We start from the raw sequence: 15566 nt of genomic DNA, 5'->3' as shown, positions 1-15566 counted from the left end.
AATTTTTTGTATTTTTAGTAGAGACGGGGTTTCACCATGTTGACCAGGATGGTCTCGATCTCTTGACCTCGTGATCCACCCGCCTTGGCCTCCCAAAGTGCTGGGATCACAGGCTTGAGCCACCGCGCCCGGCCTTATATATTTATTATATATTTTTTCAGACAGCCTTGCACCGTCGCCCAGCCTGAAGTGCACTGGCACGACCTCTGCTCACTGCAACCTTCACCTCCAGGGTTCAAGTGATTGTCCTGCCTCAGCTCCCAAGCAGCTGGGATTACAGGCGTCTGCCACCACGCCCAGCTAATGTTTTGTATTTTTAGTAGGGATGGGATTTCATTATGTTGGTCAGGCTAGTCTTGAACTCCTAACCTCATGATCTGCCCACCTCAGCCTCCCAAAGTGCTGGGATTACAGGCATAAGCCACCATGCCCGGCCAATATATATATTTATAAATAGAGACAAGTTCACTCTGTTGCCCAGGCTAGAGTGCAGTGTAATGTAGAACAGTGGTGATAGCTGACTGCAATCTTGAACTCCTAGCCTGAAGCAATCGTTGCACTTCCCAAAGTGCTAGGATTACAGGCGTGAGCCTGTAATTACAAATGGCTAGCCTGTCATTTGTTTTCATTGTAATTGAGCACACTTGACCTCAATTTTTGATTACAATTTCTTTATCCATTGTTTAATTTAGACAGGTTTCATGAAAGCTTTTTTTAGTTAAAATATATATAACAAGGCACAGTGGCTCACGCCAGTAATCCCAGCACTTTGGGAGGCTGAGGCAGGTGGATCACCTGAGGTCAGAAGTTGGAGACCAGCCTGGCCAACAAGGTGAAACCCTGTCTCTACTAAAAATACAAAAAAAAAATGCCGGGCACAGTGGCTTACGCCTGTAATGCCAGCACTTTGGGAGGCCGAGGCAGGCGGATTACAAGGTCAAGAGATTGAGACCATCCTGGCCAAGATGGTGAAATCCCGTCTCTACTAAAAATACAAAAAAAATTAGCTGGGCATGGTGGCACGAACTTGTAGATCCATCTAGTCTGGAGGCTAAGACAGGAGAATCGCTTGAACCCAGGAGGCAAAGGTTGCAGTGAGTGGAGATCACGCCACTGCACTCCATCCTGGCAACAGAGTGTGAGACTCTGTCTCAAAAAAAACCAAAAAATTACCGGGCTTGATGGTGAGCACCTGTAATCCCAACTACTTGGGAGGCTGAGGCAGGAGAGAATCACTTGAACCTGGGAGGCAGAGGTTTGCAGGCAGCGTCTTGAGTCAGATGGTAACTGCGTATTTAACTTTTTGAGAAACTAATGATTTTCCAGAGCAGCTGTACTACTTTACATTCCCACCAGCAAAGCACAAATGTTCCAGTTTCTCTACATCCTTGTCCACACTTGTTCTTTTTTTTTAATTTTTTGAGATGGAGTTTCACTGTTGTTGCCTAGGCTGGAGTGCAGTGGCACAATCGTGGCTCGCTGCAACCTCCACCTCACGGGTTTAAGCAGTTCTCCTGCCTCAGCCTCCTGAGTAGCTGGGATTACAGGCATGTGCCCCTATGCTCAGCTAATTTTTGGATTCGTAGTAGAGATGGGGTTTTACAGTGTTGGCCAGGCTGGTCTCGAACTCCTGACCTCAGCTGATCTACCCACCTTGGCCCTCCCAAAGTTCTGGAATTACAGGTGTGAGCCACTGCACCCAGCCTATTTTTTAAATTATAGTTATTCTAGAAGGTGGGAAGTGATCTCTCACTGTTACGTTGCCCGAAGGAGCTAATGGTGTTGAGGATTTTGTCATGTGCCTAGTGGCTATTTTAATATCCTTGAAGAAACATTTATTTTTTTTAAGGTCCTCTTTGATTCCAAAGTCAGAATTACATATGTTGTGTATGTACATAACTTTCTATTGCTGTTTTTAAATTGTTCATTTATTGTAATAGAGATGAGGTCTCACCGTGTTGGCCAGGCTGGTCCCGAACTCTTGGGCTCAAATGATCGTCCCACCTCAACGTCCCAAAATGCTGGGAGAGGCGTGCGCCGCTCTCCTTGGCCCGCTTTTCTGTGGCTTCTATTTCAAAAGCACTCTAGAACTCATCCGTTCCACTTTCTGCCTTCCCAGATTGGAACCAACCAGATGGCCGTGTGTGCCAAAGCACAGAACAAACCTTTCTACGTGGTTGCAGAAAGTTTCAAGTTTGTCCGGCTCTTTCCACTAAACCAGCAAGACGTCCCAGATAAGTTTAAGGCAAGAGTTTTCCATATTTGAAGAGGTACTGAAGTCTAAATGGGAACCTTTGGAAAATTGCAGTCCTAAGAATCTCCAGTAATTTTTTCACTTCTACTGCTATTTTCCCCGACACTTGGAATACAAAGATAAATTGGTGGTTGGGCTCACACATTTGTCCCTAGAATTTCGGTCTTTCAGTCTCTTAAGTAGCATCATAGATGGGTAGAGAGGAAGCCAGGAAGCTGGTGGGTAAGTCCCATCTTTGGGATCAACTGAGCTCAGCTCTTGCTGCTGCAACTTATAAACTGCGTGGCTTGGGCAAGTCCTTTCTTTTTTTTTTTAAATGTATTATTATTTTTTAGGGTATCCAAGGAAGAAAGGGGCAAGTCCTTTCATTGTGACCTCTGAACCTGTTTCCTTTTCTGTGAAATGGCATCGTAATATCTGACAGGGTTATGAGGATTGTAAGAGAATCTTACCACAGTGCCTGGCACGCCGCAAGCACTCTATAGTGACTCTCCATCTTACCTGAGAGGTCTAGAGAAGCTAATCCAGCGTGAGAATGAGGGGACACGTGATTTAAGTTTGTTACACCATAGCTCTCGAGGAGCACGTCATCATGATTTGGCTTATGGGCACAACTCTGCCCTCCTCTCTCTTCAGAGAGCAGTGCCAGGAGGTGGCACACTGTTCACTCATGCCAGGGCCCCATGAGTTCAGAGCCCTGAATATTCAGCGCCGACTAACGTGTACTTCTTATCTCCTCAGTATAAGGCAGATACTCTCAAGGTCGCACAGACTGGACAAGACCTTAAAGAGGAGCACCCGTGGGTCGACTACACTGCCCCTTCATTAATCACCCTACTGTTTACCGACCTGGGTGTGCTGACACCCTCAGCAGTCAGCGATGAGCTCATCAAGCTCTATCTGTAACCTGGGGGCCCTTTGCTGCCAAGGTGTAGCTTATGTAGTTGGGCAGGGTGAGTAGCTGCTTGACACCCCAAGTGAGCAAGGCCAAAACTGAGATGTGTTTTAATGAAGATTTATGGACTAAGGACTTCGAATCAATCATCCATCTTGGAGAACCTTTCTTACTCATTGCATTTCCATCTAAGAATGTGTCAGTTATTCCAAAACCCAACCTAAATTGTTCTTACGCTTTCTAGAAACTTTCATTTTCGGTTTCCAGAAATACAAGTTAGATTATTGGCTACTAAACTAATGAAAGATGAACCCAAGTCCACCTCTCTTCAACCACCCCTGCACTCGACTGATTTACCAAAAGCACTCGAGATGCAGGCCAAAAGACAGCCACACCCCTCTGCAACAAATGACCAACGGCTAGTCAGGACATGTTACATGTGGTGCCTTGTAAGAGGCAAGAAACACCTGCCGAATCTGCGTCTGGCTTCCAGTGGTGAGCACATTCCTCAACAGGGTCAAGCCAAGCAGCAAAAACTGTACCAAGAGAACACGAGGAAGTCCGAAGCCGCATTTAGCCATGGTACTTCACATGGCTCACTTACAAAAATACTTTCTGGAATATTTGTAAACTGAAATTCTGTGTGTGGAAGAGATGTTTACATGTTTGGGTCCTAAACAGCTTTTTAAAATTGTACTTGGAAACAAACTCAGTATCTTTTCAAATAAACTCTACGAAAGACTTTGATTTGGTGTTGCGTCAATACTGCAAGCTGACCTCAGGCCATCTGGGGGAAAACATTGTGCAGCTACATTTACACACTCAAGACAGGCAATCGAAAGGATGCCATTTATTCAACAGAAGGCGCAAAAACTAAATCTCCTTCCTGGAATATGACTTAATTGTCTATGTGACCCATCATGATAAATATTGACTTCTATTATTTGCACTCAAATAATTTTACATTTTCTTTTGTTAGAATACTTCAAGACTGGAATTGTTTTGTTTTGTTGTTTTTAATGAGAGGGTCTCACTGTGTTGCCCAGGCTGATCTTGAACTCCTGGGCTCAAGTGATCTGCCTGCCAAAGTGCTGGGATTACAGGCAAGAGCCACCACCTTTGGCCAAGACTGGACTGTTTTTAGTAAAATATTCACAATTGTGAAATCCCTCATTTTCCTCTAGTCTGAAAGGACACCTTTCAGAGATGTGATCCTTCTCAGATGTCTCTGAAGTTTTGATTTCCACTGAAAGCAAACTGGAGCCATCCACCAAGTTAGGGAATAGCTATGCCCTTGTGGGTTCATCTGTGGCACTGGAACCAGAATCAGCTGTCGTCTTCCAAATCTGAGATCCCTAAATCTGCTGTCTTGATTGTTCTTTTGCCAGTTGTCAACAAGCTCTTCTCAAATTCTTCTTCAGTTATTTTGCCTTTTTTAAGTTTTTTCAAGAGTCTTGTGTCATTGAGAAGTTCGTCCATGTCCTCATCTTCAATATCAGAACCCTAAGTGCAGAAGAAACCAATAAACTACTAAATTTTTCAGCAATAGTGTTCCAGTGAAACCAGCAGTTTTAACTCGGGAACTATAAGCTCTCAGATTGGCTTCTGCAAATAGAGCAAATTCCCAATCCTAGTCGCCAATGTAACAAAAATCTGAGAGCCCCACACAATTCCTATTTAAAGATCTACCACAGTAATACTTGTTCAAGATTCTAAGTTGACATGTAAGTAAAAGTGTAAACTTTACCTCTTCCCTTTTCCTTTTCTCATTCATTTTTTTCTTCTTTTCTTTTTTGGACTTCTGCTTCGACCAAGCTTTATTTTTTATGAATTTTCTCCTCTTATCATTTTCTGTTTTCTCTTTTCTTTGTTGCTGCAGGAGTTTCTGCCTCTGCTTTTCTCTAATTTTATCTTTAAATGGAATCGTGTCTGTATTAATGTCCACAGGCACAAAATCTGGAAATTGCTTTCCTCTCACTTCTGGCATCTTGGGCATCCTCAACAGGGCAAAACCTCGAGCAAGGCTGGCAAAATCAAGATCTAATTCAATCAGAAGATCAGAGTTAGCACACTCAACAGGATTAGAACAATCAATAAGGGCTTAGAATTTTTTTCTAACCAAAAGGTTTAATGCATTCATTTTTTAAATGAAAATAATTACATTTTTACAAAGTTAAAAGGAATACTCAGTAGCCAGTTTATTCTGTGTCTACTCAAAACCTGGGAACACTTCCTTTTACAAGACAAAGCAATCTCGTAAGACCACCACAATTAAGATGAAGACATAGAAAAAGTCCAACTTACCCTTTAATCTGAAAATCAGGTTGCATTCATGCTTTGCATAAGCCTGAACATACGACACAAAAGCTTTCATGCCCTTTTCAAACACAGCTCTGTCGGCCAGGGCCATGGACTTCAGTTTTGGCAGAAGGTCCACTGTGCTTTTCTGGAGCTTCATCTCCTGCAGGGGGCACTACACACACACCACATTCTCACCTTCCCTGGCTGGCATCACCTCATCCCCAGGGATCCCCCATCACAAATAAAACCAAAAGCAAAACAATTCCTTTTAATCTTAAATTAGAGGTCTGAATCCCAAATCCAATCCAAATATTTCACTTGCTCTGAAAAGTATGTTAAATTTTTTAAAGAAAATTTAGGCCTGGCACAGTGGCTCACACCTGTAATCCCAGCACTTTGGGAGGCCAAGGCAGGCGGATCATGGGCTCAAGAGACAGAGACCATCCTGGCCAACGTGGTAAAACCCATTTCTACTAAAAATACAAAAAATTAGCTAGGTGTGGTGGCGCGTGCCTGTAGTCCCAGCTACTCGGAAGACGGAGTTTGCAGTGAGCCCAGATCACGCCACTGTACTCCAGCCTGGCGCCCGGCAACAGAGCGAGACTCTGTCTCAAAAAAAAAGAAAATATCCAATTTCGCATGACAATCCTAATCTGGTAGCAAAGTATGGCAACACTGGGTCTCCGTTCACAAGAGGTAAGCCTTGCCTGGGCCCAGCAGAGCCTGCTACCGCACAGAAGGCTTGGTCACTCCATGACCGAGGTGCCTCCACAGGCTTAAACCCCACCAGGGCCCCACACTGCCACCACCAGCCCAGCCCCAGTGAATTCACAATTTGTAATTTCAATTGCTGACCACGTGCCAGAGAACTTTTCTAGCTACCCCGTTACTAGGTATTCTATCTGAAAAGGGACGACAGCTTACTTTTTGGTTAATTGCAAGGAAATTGATGTATGACTCTTCCATAGGCAGGAGGAACACCAGAGCGCTGCCCCTGTGGCCGATGCGGGCTGTGCGTCCGCAGCGATGCACGAAGGCGCTGTGAGAACACAGGGTGGAAATGGGTGCCCAGGTGGTGACGGCTGAGCAGAGCTCTGGCTCCAGCCACGGGGCTGATGCTGCTAAAATGCTATGCGGAGCCTCTAGACTCCACAGCTCAGGGTGGACTTGGCCACCTACTAGTGTGAGAAACAGAAGAATTGGCAATTAAACCAGCATTGCAGACAGATATGATTCTGTAAGAAACATTTAAGGTGAACTCTAAGAAAACTTAGATTTTTCTCTCTGATCACACAGGTAGGACATGGTCCCCAGGGGGAAATCTGGGAAACAATGAAAAATATAAAGAATAAAATAAAAATGACTAATAGTCTCAGAGGTAATCATTAACACTTGGGGGTTTATAGGCATTTTCCTATGCTTGGAAGCACATATTAGGAACATATGCTGACTTTGGAAAAAGTAATTTTCACATGTGGTGTTACGTTATTGCTGTTTTTCATTTAGACATTCTATTTTCTAGACATTCTAGTTTCTTCAAGAACTGGTAATATTTGAAAATATTTTTAATTGCTGCCAATACACAATACCACTATTTCACCATAAATGGGTTATTTTCATCCATTTGCCTATTTTTGCTACTTAATGCATTTTTGTTTTGAGACAGCATCTCACACTGTCGCCCAGGCTGGAGTGCAGTGGTACAATCCATTGCAACCTCTGCCTCCCACACTCAAGTGATTGTCCCACTTCAGTAGCTGGGACTACAGGCGCACACGCCTGGTTAATCTTTACATATTTTTTGTAGAGATGGGGTATTGCCATGTTGCCCAGGCTGGTGAACTCCTTGGCTCAAGCGATTCACCAGCCTAGGCCTCCCAAAGCGCTGGAATTACAGGCATGAGTCACCATGCCCGGCCTCAAATAATGTGTTGTTTTCTCTCACTGTCTGAAATTTCTATGACCTTGCTCTACGTGGAACAGGGCAAGGCCTCAAACCATTTCAAAACTGTTCTGGCAAGCACTATAGGAATGCAAAGGGTCACTGCAGACCCAAGCACGCTGGAGGCCTGCTATAAAATAATGTTTCAATGAGCGTCATTATCTGTTTATCTTCTTCAGGATTCCTACTTAATTAGGATAAATTCCTCAACAGGGAGCGGGTGGCAGCCTCATACCATACCTTGCACTGCTGGGAGGGTCATACTGCAAAACCCAGTTGACTTCAGGAATATCGATTCCCCGGGCCATCACATCAGTGCACACTAAAATCCCACTAGAAAAATGAGAAAACGGCATTCTGAGTAAGGAGGTCACCATCTTCATCACCATCAAACAGCCCACTGATCGCGATGACAGTGACACGCAGGTTCCGGAGCTTCTCACAGAAGCGAATACTTTTTTTTTTTGAGACACAGTCTCGCTCAGGCGCCAGGCTGGAGTGCAGTGGCGTGATCTTGGCTCACTGCAACCTCCGCCTCCTGGGTTCAAGCAATAATCTTGCCTCAGCCTCCCGAGTAGCTGGGACTACAGGCGCGCACCACCACGCCCAGCTAATTTTTGTATTTTTAGTAGAGCTGGGGTTTCACCATGTTGACCAGGATGGTCTCTATCTCTTGACCTCGTGATCCGCCTGCCTTGGCCTCCCAAAGTGCTGGGAGAAGCAAATACTTAAGGTAACATTTTGATTTTTTCTTCTTCCTACAAATCTCTGGGACTTCACAAATTCCAATATAAATTGGAATGAGGTAAGAGACAGCAAAGGGATTTTAAAAATTAGAACATAACCAAAACTATATGGGTCTAATCCTTTGTAGCCATCTGGAAAACAACAGACACTTCACTCCATGACTGAGGCCCAGCAGTCAAGTGTATCAGTTTGCCTAAAAGAGGACTTTTAATGTAGCCAGATGTTCAATGATTAAGAAAAACAGAAAAGTATGATTTGTAAGCACAAACAGAAACAAGTTCTGGTCACTGGAAGACTACAAGTTCTCTGCTGTGTAGTCACAAGCCTAAGACAGTTTCCATCCCGACAGGACAAATGGATTGCTCCTTGCTGCTTGACCCTTCCCTGGGCCAGGCACAGGACAGTCTGGGAGTGAAGACAATACACAGGGATCCTGTGTCACGGAGCTCGCCATCTAGCACGGGAGTTCAGTAACCAGAGAAGTGACACAGCAAAAGAAAAAGAGATTAGAACAGAGCCATGGAAGTCCTGGGTGTTTACAGAGAGATGATAACCACATTAGAGAGGGAAGAGGGTTCCAGACAGGAAAAACAACACACGCGGGCAGCACAAGCTATGGGACAATGGGGCGTTTGGGGACCTGAAAGAGCACCGTGTGACAGGAGAGCTGCTCTGTCCAGTGAAGCCCACCCACCTTTGCAATTTACGGAACTCCATGAAGATCTTATTGCGTTTATATTTCATCTTTCCATGAATGCACATAATCTTCACGCCCTTCACCAGCGCCTCCAGAGCCTTCCCATAGTACTCCACACAGGCACAGGTGCTGCAAGAGGGACAGAGGGCTTAAAGGCATTGACCACCTTCGTCCTTCTACAACTGGGAGAGGGGAACAGCGAGCAACAGCTGCAGTAGATGCAACCTAACTCTGAGCCTTCCCTAGGGGAATGAAGAGGAGCAAGACAGTGAGAATCATCCTGAGCCCTCCCTAGGAGAACGAAGAACAGAAAGGCAGTGAGAATCATCCACAACTAAGTTCTCAATCTGTAATCCTCTCAGCCAATCAAAGGCCAATCTTTTGACAAAATCCCTTAAACACGAGTTAAAACCCCCAAGGATGTATTCTACTATCTAAAGATGTTCTAACGGGGAATCTCCCTGACCCTGAGAAAGGAATTAAGGTGAAACAGTTATTCAGAACTAAAGCAACAGCATCTTAGCCACAAATGGTCTTACAAGATTTAAAAATATTCCCGCTTTTCCTTTAGGGAAGAGCTGCCTTCCCAGTTAGCAGGATTCCCAAGGGCTCAGCAAATAACTCAAGCTAGACCAATCAGATCCCTTCTCTCAGATATTTGGGACTTGGAGCTAAGTCATACAAGGACAAAAGGGGGTTGGCAGAGTCATCCCAATGAGGGTGTGCCCTAAAGAGATGGTCCATGACTCTTGCCTGGGATCCTCCTTCCCTGGGAGCTGGACACTCAACATTCTCTCTGAATCTGTGAGCTCCTTACCCAGCATCCTTCTAATAAAGTTCACCCTGGACCGTTTTCTTTAACTGGTAGCATTCCAAACTGATTTCTCATCCTTTTGCAGGTGAGGGAACTGAAACTTACCAGAGACACAGAATAAGTGGCAGAACCAGAACCCAGGTCTAATGCTCCCCCCACTATGCCAGACTGCCACCAGTTTGGGCTAACTCTTGTCTATGTCAGTTCCTCCACCTATGCTGTGACCGCTACCAGAGGGGTCCCTCTTTTCTACCTTGAGTCACATAGTATATAATGAAGTGGCGTTTCACACACTAAGCCTCACAACCCATAGATCCTGAAAACAATCTGGTGGGTTCTAAAATCAATTTAGGAGGTCTCGACCAGCATTTTAAAAAAATCAATAGCTGGAATAGAACAGAATAGAAAATATCCCACCTGGCAGAGCGCAGTTTCGTGAAAACCTTTGTTTTATTATCTTGTTTGGGTATGTACCAAATTGTACTTCTTACTGTGGGTCATGGTCAATACTGCATTTTATTTGCAGGATAACAGATGGAAAAGAAATGTAAAATTATTTTTTATGTACTGCCAAAGATCAACACATTTATATTTGGAGAAAAGGGGAAAAGAACCAACCAGTCCAAAGAACATCCGCAGCTGTTCCTATGCTGCCTTCTGACCACAAGACAAAGCCCCGCTGTGGCAGACTCCAAGGGTGGCTGATAACACTGTTCCCAACCACTTCTTGCTTCGCTGACCACTACCACAGAGGCAGAAAAGCTGTGCACTCATTTTCTCCGCCGCTCTTGAAATGAGGGGCCACCATGTGACCCACTTTTGGCCCCTATGATGGATTCACAGCCGAAGTCAGCTAAGGCAGAGGGTTTTCTGAGGAAGCTCATTGCTTTTCTAATTAAAAGGCATGGGTATAGCTAACACTACCATATGCCCCCTCTGCCTTTCCCCGCCTTATCTTTCTTCAGTGCAGACATGACAAGGTGTAATAGTGGTCATCCAGAATCCATGACGTGACACGTAGGCAGAAGAGACCAATCACAACACTGACCTTGACATGACTGACATATGAAACCCACGTGAGAAACTGCCTGCCTTTGGACTTCTTTTTACAGGAGAAAAATAAAGCCACAAACCAGAAAAGTTGGGTTTTCAGTTATTTGCAGCCAAAAGCATTCCTGAGAGAACTATGCTAGATGGAATCCAAAACCCAAAGGTCACATTCTGGCTGAATCCCTGATGCCCCTACCACAGACACCAGAGGAGTACCTGAAGAAGACCAGGTGTTTCTCCTGCTTATGATTGCGAAGGAAATGAACCAGCTGATTAAATTTCTCATCTGCCTTGCATACCTGTAAAATAAACAGGGAAATTAATAAAAAACGTATTTGGCAATAATAATCCCCGTGGCTATTTTCAGTTTCAGCATTCAGTTTTAAGGAATGCCATTTTCTCTATGGATAGGACAGACTTTAGTCAGAATGTTAATTGGTCTACCTAGCTCAGAATAAACATCGACATGTGCTGCTGCCTGTAAAAGTTAATTTGTATGTCACAAAACCACACGGCTCAGAGAAACACAGTCATCCAACAGGCAGCAGTTCCCAACTCCCAAGTCTACGCGTCAGCTGTCACACCAGCTCCAGGGTAGATTTTTATTTACTTATTTTACTTTTTTTTTTTTTTAAGAGACAGAGTCTCAATATGTTGCCCGGACAGTCTTGAACTCCTGGCCTGGCCCCAGGCAATCCTCCCACGTCAGCTCTAAAGTACTGGGATTACAGGGATGAACCACCTTTCGTGGCCAAAGGATAGATTCTTTTTTTTTTTAATGCAGATTCTTGGGTATGACATACAGATTCTGATTCAGTAGGTCTGAGATTGGACCTAAGAATCCATATTATTTTTTCTTTTTCTTTTCTTTTTTTTTTTTTTGGAGACGGAGTTTCGCTCTTGTTACCCAGGCTGGAGTGCAATGGCGCGATCTCGGCTCACCGCAACCTCCGCCTCCCAGGTTCAGGCAATTCTCCTGCCCCCCTCCTGAGTCGCTGGGATTACAGGCACGTGCCACCATGCCCAGCTAATTTTTTGTATTTTTAGTAGAGATGGGGTTTCACCATGTTGACCAGGATGGTCTCGATCTCTTGACCTCGTGATCCACCCGCCTCGGCCTCCCACAGTGCTGGGATTACAGGCTTGAGCCCCCGCGCCCGGCCTTCTTTTTTTTTTTTTTAATGCAGTCTCAGGTAGTTTTTTTTAACAGCAAGAATCCCTATTATTTAAGAGTTTAAAAAGAAAAAGTTTACCCAGGAAATTCTGATGCCAAGTTCAGAAGTCATTGCTTTAAGTTGAATAATGATTTCCAGAAAGCAATGTACATAATTATTTAAAAGGCCTCCATTGACGCAGACCCCATTGCTTTTCTTCATAGTGCAATCAAGTCTCCATTCAAACTCCCAAATTACAGACATTAAATTTACCTGAATGCATTCATCCTATTTTTGCCCAAACCAAATCCCCAGTTTGGAATTTTTTTCTCATATACTCAGCCATCTCTAAATGCAAAACAAATGCACAATAACAGAATGCAACAGCAGAAACAGTGGGTTTCCAAAGCTAACATTAGTACTAACTATCCCTCATCCAAGACCGTTGGGACCCGAAGCGTTTTGGCTTTTGAATGTTTTCAGATTTTGGAATAACTGCACTATACTTACCAGCTGAGCATCCCTAATCTGGAAATCTGAAATCCTAAATGCTCTAATGAGCATTTCTTTGAGCATCATGTTGGCACTCAAAAACCTTCAGATTTTGGAGCATTTTGGATTTTGGAATTTCAAGTCAGCAATGCTCGACCCATACTTACTAAGTACCAAGCATTATCATGGATATTTTTGCATGGATTAATTAATCCTCCAACAACCCTACGAAGCTGTATACTACTGTGGCCTCCATTTGACAAGTGAGGTCCTGTAAGTTCATTGGTTAATTAAGAAGGGGACAAAGCCAAGACCTGCAGCAGGCAGTTCTGCGCTAGCGCCATACTCTCCACACTTCCCTATGCCTACCTGATGCGCTGAGCTGGCCTCCTACTTCACCCAGCCTGGCCTCAGTCAGAAACATCAATGGTAGCTACAGCTCCCACTTCTGACGAGCCTAACTGATTTCGACAACACTCTCCAGTGAAACAAGTGCAGTTTCTCATTTGCAAACTCATTCTACCGTTCATCTGCCTGCAAACTGACACAAACAGGAGAGCAGCCTCGACAACCTCAGTCCACAGCAAGAGGAACACTCTACTTTCGAGACCAGCCTCCTTCATTTTGAACAACAGACAGGTTCAGGAACTGAGGAGCTACCCCCTCAGGCCTAAAGAAATATTCACCCTGAGAAAGCTGACTGCAAAAGAGAAAGAAAAGCCCCAGCCCCAGGCTGGTGGGCGGATGTGCTGTTAGCAGTGACCTGGCCTGTGGGTTCCTCCGTGCCTCCCTGGTAGCCTGTGCTCTCTGCACTTGTGCCTCGTGACCCATTCCAGCAATGGGACAGAACAGAACGGGGCTGGGGAGTGGCCTCATTACTAAACAATCAAGTTGCCAAAAGCCCATCTACTTCCTTGTGAAGAAACTACAGAAGCCAGCAGCTAGTCTTCACTACTAGAAATTCAGCATATTTGATGCAAGTAAAAAATATACAACATTTAGAGTAGAACATTTCCACCCACAAAGTCTCCTGAGGAGTGCGTCTGTCATTTGATTTTCCGTGTCCCGCCTGCACATCTAACTATGCCCTTCTCTGGGTCAGGCTGTTCTGACAGGCCCAGGAACTAGAGCTGTATCACACCTGCACCCAGCACACCCCAGGCATGTGAAATAAACATTTAGTCACTTGAGGTTGGAGGTTCAAAGATACTGTCCTTAGAAACTGTGCTTACAATATATTTATGCCCAATTTAACTTATTCATTCAATGAGTAGGACCACCCAGACCATTTGTCCTAGCTCTGTCCCCAGAAGCATTTCATATGTGCTACAGGGTCTCATATATTTATTCTCCTAGTACAATTTTCGTAAAATGAGCACTGGTCATTATCGCTGAGTAAGAAGCACACCCAGGCTCTCACCATGTAGTAGTTTTCCAGGCGGGAGGGGGTCTTCTGGGCACTGCTGGCTGCCACGCCCTTCTCCTTCACCGAGACCCGGACAGGGTTCCGGAGACCCGCTCTCACCAAGTTCTCCACTTCCTGCGTCTGAGTGGCAGAGAAAAGGCCTGTTCTCCTCTGCTTTGGCAACAACTCTAGGATGGTGTTGATGCTGATAAAAAGAGGAGAGCTCGCAATTAACCCCTCACTTGCCAGCATAATCAACACACAGTGCTTCACGATACTAAACAGGTACTCTAAAAGACTGAAAGTGAAGCCATCAAAATATTTATAGTCAGGTATACTGGGAGGTAAAATTATACGTGATTTTTTGTTTCTTCTTTATACTTTCATTTTTCCAAGATTTCTCAAATTTTAGCATACAATTATAATGATATGTAAATTATAAACATAAAGCTATTAATTAAAAAAACAACAAAACTACCAGGTATGATGGCTCATCCCTCTAATCCCAGCACTTTGGGAGACTGGGATGGGAGGATCTCTTGAGCCCAGGAGTTTGAGACCAGCCTGGGCAACATGGCAAAACCCCATCTCTGCAAAAAAATACGAAGAACATCCAGGCATGGCGGTGTGCGCCTGTAATCCCAGCTACTCAGGAGGTGGACGCAGGAGGATCACCTGAGCCCAAGAGGTCAATGCTGCAGTGAACATGATCACGTCACTGCACTCCAGCCTGGGTGACAGCGCAAGACCCTATTTCTAAAAAACAAAAAATAAAATTAAAATTAAAAATAAAAATCCCTAGTCATAAAGTGGTAAATTCCAGTTTGCTCTCCTTATGTATTAGGGTCACCTGCCCGCTCCAGCCAGTGAAGTCTACAGCCCAGTACCTTGCCTCGAATCCCATGTCCAAAAGTCTGTCTGCCTCGTCCAACACCAGGACATCCAGGGATCGCACACAGCTGGCCAGATCCAAGCCTTCTGCCTTCCTTCGGAACATGTCTTCCAAGCGGCCGGGAGTGGCCACAATGATGTTCCCACTTTGGAAAGAAAATTAACATTTACCATACTCTCTAGATCTTGGGAATGTGGCTGATGATTAATAAATACGAAGTTTCCTATCCCCCCAAAGACATTTATGCCCTAGTGAAGAGAAAGAAGACCATGAGAGTGGAAGAGAGTGCTGCAGGGTGGAGTGAGGGCCGCGGTGACATGCGATCTGGGCTGTGGACCATGACCCAGGCAAGGTTGGCAAACTCCAGCTCCCAGACCAAACCTGGGCTGCTGCCTGTCCTTGCTAAGTATTTACTGGCAGACAACCACGCCCATTTATTCACATGTTGTCTATCACTGACTTCACACTACAACAGCAGCTGAGTAACTGCGATGGAGACCATATGGTCCACAAAGCCAAAAACATTTACCATCTGCTTCTTTACAGAAAAAGCTTACCAACCTCTGACCTACACAAGTTACTCAAACACTGCAGCCCCAGGTAATTAATCTGTAAAATGGGGATGTTGACAGAATTAGAGAATCCTCTGTAAAGATCACAGACTCAGGGCCAGATGTGGCACCAACCGACTGGCTGACCTACAAGATGTGTTTTTCCAATGTGGATTACATGCCAACAGTTAAAAAATCAAGAGATTACACAAAACTGGAATTCCACCTTCTTTTTAAAAAATTCAAAATCTAGGCTGGGCGCAGTGGCTCACGCCTGTAATCCCAGCACTTTGGGAGGCCAAGGCGGGTGGATCACGAGGTCAAGAGATCGAGACCATCCTGGTCAACATGGTGAAACCCCGTCTCTACTAA

General features: G+C 44.7%; 3 protein-coding genes and 1 non-coding gene across 6 annotated transcripts in view; 1 reads left to right on the top strand and 3 right to left on the bottom strand.

Moving 5' to 3' along the window:
* Positions 1–56, bottom strand: part of GTF2H3 (general transcription factor IIH subunit 3) — a 40871-nt gene extending 40815 nt beyond the window's left edge. Inside the window, exon 1 of the mRNA XM_037744255.1 lies at positions 36–56. Coding sequence (XP_037600183.1) covers positions 36–38 — 3 coding nt within the window. The 5' untranslated portion in view covers positions 39–56. The remainder of the gene's footprint in view (positions 1–35) is intronic.
* Positions 1–3891, top strand: part of EIF2B1 (eukaryotic translation initiation factor 2B subunit alpha) — a 15089-nt gene extending 11198 nt beyond the window's left edge. The window contains exons 8-9 of the mRNA XM_017544401.2: positions 2120–2245; positions 2996–3891. Coding sequence (XP_017399890.1) covers positions 2120–2245; positions 2996–3160 — 291 coding nt within the window. The 3' untranslated portion in view covers positions 3161–3891. The remainder of the gene's footprint in view (positions 1–2119; positions 2246–2995) is intronic.
* Positions 3892–4147: 256 nt separating this feature from the next.
* The window catches only part of DDX55 (DEAD-box helicase 55), a 17645-nt gene continuing 6226 nt past the window's right edge, over positions 4148–15566 (bottom strand). For all 3 annotated transcript variants that reach the window (XM_017544397.2, XM_017544398.2, XM_037744251.1), the window contains 9 exons: positions 14639–14788; positions 13767–13956; positions 10917–10999; positions 8834–8965; positions 7633–7725; positions 6375–6489; positions 5454–5622; positions 4897–5189; positions 4148–4652 (listed from right to left, as the gene is read on the bottom strand). In XM_017544397.2, coding sequence (XP_017399886.1) covers positions 4476–4652; positions 4897–5189; positions 5454–5622; positions 6375–6489; positions 7633–7725; positions 8834–8965; positions 10917–10999; positions 13767–13956; positions 14639–14788 — 1402 coding nt within the window. In that variant the 3' untranslated portion in view covers positions 4148–4475. The remainder of the gene's footprint in view (positions 4653–4896; positions 5190–5453; positions 5623–6374; positions 6490–7632; positions 7726–8833; positions 8966–10916; positions 11000–13766; positions 13957–14638; positions 14789–15566) is intronic.
* On the bottom strand, positions 7393–7525 carry LOC119473593. Its single transcript, XR_005202801.1, has one exon. It is a non-coding gene; the product is annotated as a small nucleolar RNA SNORA9 (small nucleolar RNA).

The sequence above is a fragment of the Cebus imitator genome, unplaced genomic scaffold, assembly GCF_001604975.1.
Source record: "Cebus imitator isolate Cc_AM_T3 unplaced genomic scaffold, Cebus_imitator-1.0 Scaffold169, whole genome shotgun sequence".
Lineage (NCBI taxonomy): Eukaryota > Metazoa > Chordata > Mammalia > Primates > Cebidae > Cebus > Cebus imitator.
The sequence above is the reverse complement of the archived record's forward strand: the minus strand, read 5'-3'. Positions and strand labels throughout refer to the sequence as shown.